The 6579-nt window shown below is 37.8% G+C and overlaps 1 protein-coding gene across 1 annotated transcript; it reads left to right on the top strand.

The window, feature by feature from the left end:
* The first annotated feature begins 3424 nt into the window (after positions 1 to 3424).
* On the top strand, positions 3425 to 4069 carry LOC132425434 (large ribosomal subunit protein eL15-like). Its single transcript, XM_060011734.1, has one exon. The coding sequence runs from the start codon at positions 3455 to 3457 to the stop codon at positions 4067 to 4069; it is 615 nt and encodes a 204-aa protein (XP_059867717.1). The 5' UTR covers positions 3425 to 3454.
* Positions 4070 to 6579: the final 2510 nt, after the last annotated feature.

The raw sequence follows: 6579 nt of genomic DNA, 5'->3' as shown, positions 1-6579 counted from the left end.
AAATCTCAAAAAATTATGTTAGATAAATTTATTGTTTGTTGTATGTTCAGACATACCTAGAGAGGTTCTGCTTCTCTACTGTCATGTCTTATTGTGTTCACGCAATAATTATTTTTTTCCACTGGCATTTAGAAAGTGTAATTAATTGAAGTAAATAGTTACAAAGCAAAAGTCAGTACTGACAGCTGCATTTTTGAAACCCTGTTGAATCAGTGTCATCTCCACATTTATCTGAAGTCAAAATGCTGACAAACTGTTATTAAATACACTTATGTATTCTAACTTTTTTTAAAGTACAATTGTATTTTCTCATCTCTCCTAGCTGCTTTGTTTTCTCCTACTACCTCTACCTTGAGTCAGTTAAGGATGGCCATGTTTCACTCAGCATTAAAGGATATACACAGACTCAGCTTAATAAATACCAAGTTGAAACCTGACAGGAATCATCTGTGCCCCTCTCCAGATTGATGGACCCTTTCCAGGAAGCTTTAATGTGCACATAAAATGTCATCTCTCTGAAATAATTTGCAGAAGATTAGTTCCATGGTGATTCAATTTGATAAGAATGGGTATTAAGAACTACCTCAGTGGACTTATTTGTACGAATCTGGCTTATTGGTCATTTCCATAAAGATCACTGAAGTGTAGATGATAAACCAGCAGGAGGAATAGCTCTCGAAACACCAGCCCCCAACCATCCCGACCTGCCAGCCTTCTGGTTGCTGAATATTTTCAGTTTGCTTAATACATATCTCTGTTACATTTATGACCCAGGATTCAAACATGCAGCTATCACTGCTGGCCTCTGGGTCTCGAATTATAGCACCTGAATACCAATTGTCTTCATCATATTTTATTTGTTTTTAAATGAGAGACCTGTACTATTATTTGTCATCTTAAAACTTATAAGCTGGAGGGAAATATCAAAGTAGAAAATATTTTTGCCTGTGGAATCCTGGATAATGTTTCTGTTTTGTTTCATTATTTTGTTAAATTTTCTTTACTTTTCAAATTCACTGGTCATCAGGAAAAAAAATATAAAGTGAAACATATTTAAAATGATGAATGAATACTAATATATCAGCCAAACAGGTCATTTAAAATTCCCAGAAATAATAAAACAAGGAATTCTCTCCAACCTAGAAAAGATCCACTATCATTTTAGTTGAGACTATGAGTGTCATCAAACTATCAATCTTAATATATGAGAAAAGGTGTTAAGCAAGCAGACACATAAAGAATGTTTACACGTAAAGACACATAAAGAATATTTATCACAGTGTAGTAGCTTTTACGAACAGGATCCAAGGATCAAAGAGTAGCTTTTCAAATAACACTTAATGATTATTTTGTGAAGTTTTTGTTAACCATTTGTTTTCACCTTCTAAAGTCTTTGGAAAGAGGCTCACATTTCGTCCATTTTGCCCTTTTTCACTTCCTTATTTCTTCCCTTTGTGCTTAAAAAGACTAGTTCATATTCTTAAGACATTTACTTTTTTTTGCAACACTACTCTCTTCAAATGTTTTCCTACTTAAATGCTAAGGAATACATTGAAATAGATTCTACAAAATCAGATAAACTGAACTACAAAATGAAGCCTTTAATATGTCAGTATCTAAAATAAGAAAATGATTTTTAATACTAAACTTAAAAAGGGATATGATTAACGTTTACACAAACCTGATGGGAATGAGTACTGTGATGATGATCTTAGGTGAAAATATCACAAAGCCAGATATCCACATACCTGTGCAGCTGAAAGCTACATAAAAGGACGAACCCTGTTTTTAATTTGTGTTTACTCATTATCTTCCTAAGTATATACAGTAGAGTTAGTGCCCGAGTGTTTTGGGATTTCTCTACTAAATTTCTTACAAGAGGCCGGCGAAGTCCAACTTTTTCCAAGTGGTACTTACACTACAGCCTTAATACTTGCCCTGACCCTCTGACCACCCTCACTGTTGCAGGGAAGAGCCATTGTTGTTTCATGCTGCACTGTCCACCTCTGGGCACCACTGCTGCTGCTGCTACTAATGGTGTGTTGCCATCTCTCTCTCAGTACCACCAACACTTCAACTAGGTTCATGTATGCCCTTCCGCGGTGTTCCACACCTCAGTGTACTAGGCACATATCTGGTACATTGAAGCCAGAAGCTAATGATTATTTATCTTTTCTTTAATACTTTGGTAAAGGTACTTTTACCCCTCACCCCAATTCTACTAAATTTTTGGTAAAACCACTGCTGTAGATTTAAATTACAGATTACTTTCTTCTTCCTAGTAACTACACATAAGTTCATGAGGTGGGCTGGTGAAGGATTCGAGTGACAAACCACATAGCACTAAAAACCACATAGCATTTCTTCTCTCCAAGCCTAACACTCTTATGGAGTCAAGTTTAATCCCACCAAATTCATCTTTACTTAAAACATTAATAAAACAATTTGTGCCAAACACTATCCTAAATACTTTATAACATTAACCTATTTAATTCTTATTCCAAATCTAAGAATCAGGTACTCTTATTAGCCACATTTCACAGATGAGAAAACCGCAGGAGAGAAAGGTTAACTTGTTCAAGGTAACACAACTAATAAAAGAAAGATTCAAGCTTCAAACCCAGGCATGCTGGCTCCAGCTCTGTGCTCTTAACTGCTCCATATTAAGGCAGGCTGCCTCTCTCTTCACGGAAAGCAACTCAGTATCTCATGTAAATATACACCCGGTAAACCTGATCTACATTCCAGGTTAGTCTGAAACTGCAGCCCCCTACAGAGACATCATGCCCTTGAATTGACTTCAGTCATACGAAATTGACCACATATATTCATCAATGCTTATCTTTTTGTTTCAAAGCGTAGGTGATTGCTCAGATGCATATTATCATCTTTTTCCTTTTATTTCTGAACATTCCTCTTCTAATTGTATTATCTTGTTTTTGTTCAATGCTAGGCAGGTAGCATAGAATTTAAGAACATGGATTTTGCAGCCAGGCTATCTGAGTGTGAATTCAGACTACCACTTTTTGTGTGACCTTAGGCAATTTACTTACCCTTTTTGTGGCTCAGTTTTCCCATATGTAAAATATGAATAATAATAGAACTTACTTTTTAGGGTTAATATGTTAATTAAATTATTTTAAAGTGTGTAAAACACTCAAACAGTCCCTAGCACGTGGTAAGCATTAGGACAGTGTATGCGCTGTATAAAATTTGTATAGTCTGCTACCGTTTTTTATGCTGTTAGTTTGATCTTTGCTAATTATTGAACAATTATTATTCATACTTTTTTGTAATTCTAGAGGTGCACAGTTTATTCCCTAAGTCTCATAAGTATAATAAAACAACAACAGACTACCTATTAAACCCGTTTACTCATACATTGTTGAGAAGAAGCCGGTTAAAAGGTAAAGACTTGCCTTTCCGTTTGGCGGCAGCCATCAGGTGAGCCAGGATGGGCGCTTACAAGTACATCCAGGAGCTGTGGAGGAAGAAGCAGTCGGACGTGATGCGCTTTCTGCTCAGGGTGCGCTGCTGGCAGTACCGCCAGCTCTCGGCGCTGCACCGGGCCCCGCGCCCCACCCGGCCCGACAAGGCGCGCAGGCTGGACTACAAGGCCAAGAAAGGTTATGTGATATATCGGGTTCGCGTGCGCCGCGGTGGCCGCAAACGCCCGGTCCCGAAGGGCGCCACCTACGGCAAGCCCGTCCACCATGGCGTCAACCAGCTCAAGATTGGCCGGAGCCTTAAGTCTGTTGCCGAGGAGCGAGCGGGGCGCCACTGTGGGGCCCTGAGGATCCTGAATTCTTACTGGGTGGGTGAAGATTCTACGTACAAATTTTTTGAGGTTATCCTCATTGATCCCTTCCATAAAGCTATCAGAAGAAACCCTGACACCCAGTGGATCACCAAGCCAGTCCACAAGCACAGGGAGATGCGGGGGCTGACGTCTGCAGGCAGGATGAGCCGCGGCCTCGGCAAGGGCCACAAGTTCCACCACACGATCGGTGGTTCTCGCCGCGCGGCCTGGAGAAGGTGCAATACTCTCCAGGTCCACCGCTACCGCTAATATAAGTAATGTTTGTAAAATTCTTACCTAATAAACAGTTTAGGACATCCACGTCTGCTTAAAAGTGTTTTTTAATCTGTCTGTTAAAACTAGTTGTCTGCAGATTGCTTCATTGAATGCATTGTCAAATTCTGAAAGTTAAAGTCCAATAATGTTTGAAGATTTTAAGTGATGGTGTGTCTTGTTTCTAATAAGGGAAAAATGCCTTTGTTTTTTGCTTTATTAGGCAGTTGATATGTCCGTGTTTAAAATGCTGTCTGGTAACAATAGGTGTAAAATTCTGTAAAAGAGGAGCTCAGAAACTAGCCATGTAGATTTGTTGGTGCATATGATGAAACCTACAGCTTTATTGGGGTGATGCAATGCTCTGCTGGTTTACTCTAAAGTGGCTGTTTTATGGAGTTTGGCAAGGACAAACTTTAAATTGGGTTTTCCTTGGAAATGTGAAGGATATCGTGATCCTTTATCATGATCATAATGCCAAAAAATAAAGTTGACTAGGGCCCACGTTTTTAGACTTAATTTGCTACTCCATGTATGTAACTGCTGCTGCCAAAAGGCAGAAAGTAAAGGCATGCCACCACTTTTTAAGAGAATTAAATAAACCTGTTGCAAGATGTTTCTCTTACAAATTGAAACAAATCCTGGTTAACCTAAATTAAATTGCCTTGACCTCGATGGTACCACTGAAGTTCCCATAAAAGGTGGGAGCTCCTGGTTCAATCCCGTGACTCTGATCTGTAGAATACTTAACTTCATGCAAAATAGTCATGGTATTTACACTAGTGTATATTGAAAGTGATGGAAATTGAACATTGGGTAAATGAGGAGGGAGTTTTTAACCCTAAGGTTTATAAGCTAGTGATGCTAGGATTGGGAAATTGCTGTTCATAAGGTCCCTTTCAAGTGTGGGAGGATAGAAGGGGCTTGGATCAAATTTTTAAATGTTTTATTTTTAGTATTAGTTTGTGACCCATTATGAAATCTAAGCCACCTTGGGGAAAATTGGGTTGGTTTTATTTAAAAGTAACATTGCTAAGCCTAATCAGTGTTATCTTGGGTCAAGCCACTTTATCCATTCCCATAAGGCTACTAAGAAGAGTCGTGTAGTTGGTGTCAATACAAGTTCAGTTGGTTTCCGGAAAAAAAAAAAAAGGTAAAGACTTAAAAACTGGAATATAACACAATTTTTTCTGGGTTGGTGATAGCTCTAATTCTGTGTAATTCCACCCAGACTTTAGATGTCTTTCTAATTATATGGGAAGCACACCACTAAATTATAAATATTTCTGAGAGTAAAATACCAAGGAGATATTGGAAATTTTGATGGACTTTATAAACTTTTTGGCTAATGCACACATAGACAAAGAATCAAACATATTTAAATATTCCAAACAAAATAACTCCTGGCTCATATTTCCATGCATTTTAGCCACTTAACGTGTAATTGGTTGACTTTTGAAACGACAGGCCAAATCATTTATACTTTTTTCATAGCATATGTAAACATTGGTATAGAACATTTAATTTCTCATGGAGATATTATTGAGTGGTATTTTAAAACTCTGATAAAATAATAGGATTTGATCATATGTTATTACTAATATGCTCACAAACTGAGGTCAAATGTAAGATGATTAGTCAGGTTATAGCTAATATTGTTATAATCCTGTGCTATTTAGAAATGTCAACTGAGCAGTAACTTAAAAAAATTGACACTCCATTTTCTTATCTTTCTTTTAAATGTCATACCAAAGAGCTAAATAGATGTGGGCCAGAGGGTATTTTGAGTTGTTTTCAGACTAAGGTTTTTATATACCGAAGTCAGTATGTATTTTGGCCTCATTTATGTGATAACATATCACTTTATTTCAAAGAAACTTAGAATGCAAACAAGTTGAAACAGAGCATGAGAGAACGATCTAAAGATGCTGACAGTGAAAAAGATGAGAGAGCTTAATGCTTCCAATACTGGTTCCTAGGCCACTCAAGCTCCTATGTCAGTTCCCCAATGTACATTCAACTGGATAGACTGGTAGAAGCCATTGTCCTTTGGTATGTCCTTTATTTTTTCATATTATTCAGCACTTTCAGATTCAGGTTTCAGATTCAGATTCTGGCTCTGAGAGCTCCTGACATACATTTACCAGATTTCCATGAGTAATGGAACTCCCTTTATTCATGCAACATATATTTATTGAAATGTTAGTAACTGACAGTCTCTGGGTGCTGGGTTCTGAGATAGTCCCTACTATAGAAATGCTTATAGATCACTGAGGAATATATACAAGTTCACAGTCACAGTCACTGTAATAACTTCATGTCAGAAATATCTATAAGATGTGATGGAAGCTCATGGGAGTGGTTCCCAATTCAGAGGGGGGCACTTAGAAAAGGAATCTGGAGGAAGGAGCGACAACTCACCTGAGGTCTGAAGTACTGACAAGAGTTAGTTGAGAGTCTAAAGAGTGTAGCTGAGAGTCTGAAGAGTGTACTATCAACAAACACAT

The sequence above is a fragment of the Delphinus delphis genome, chromosome 5 (genome assembly GCF_949987515.2).
Source record: "Delphinus delphis chromosome 5, mDelDel1.2, whole genome shotgun sequence".
Lineage (NCBI taxonomy): Eukaryota > Metazoa > Chordata > Mammalia > Artiodactyla > Delphinidae > Delphinus > Delphinus delphis.
The sequence above is the reverse complement of the archived record's forward strand: the minus strand, read 5'-3'. Positions and strand labels throughout refer to the sequence as shown.

Bases quoted from the DNA above. Each gene is read 5' to 3' on its own strand.
- LOC132425434 (XM_060011734.1), top strand. From the start codon at position 3,455: ATGGGCGCTTACAAGTACATCCAGGAGCTGTGGAGGAAGAAGCAGTCG.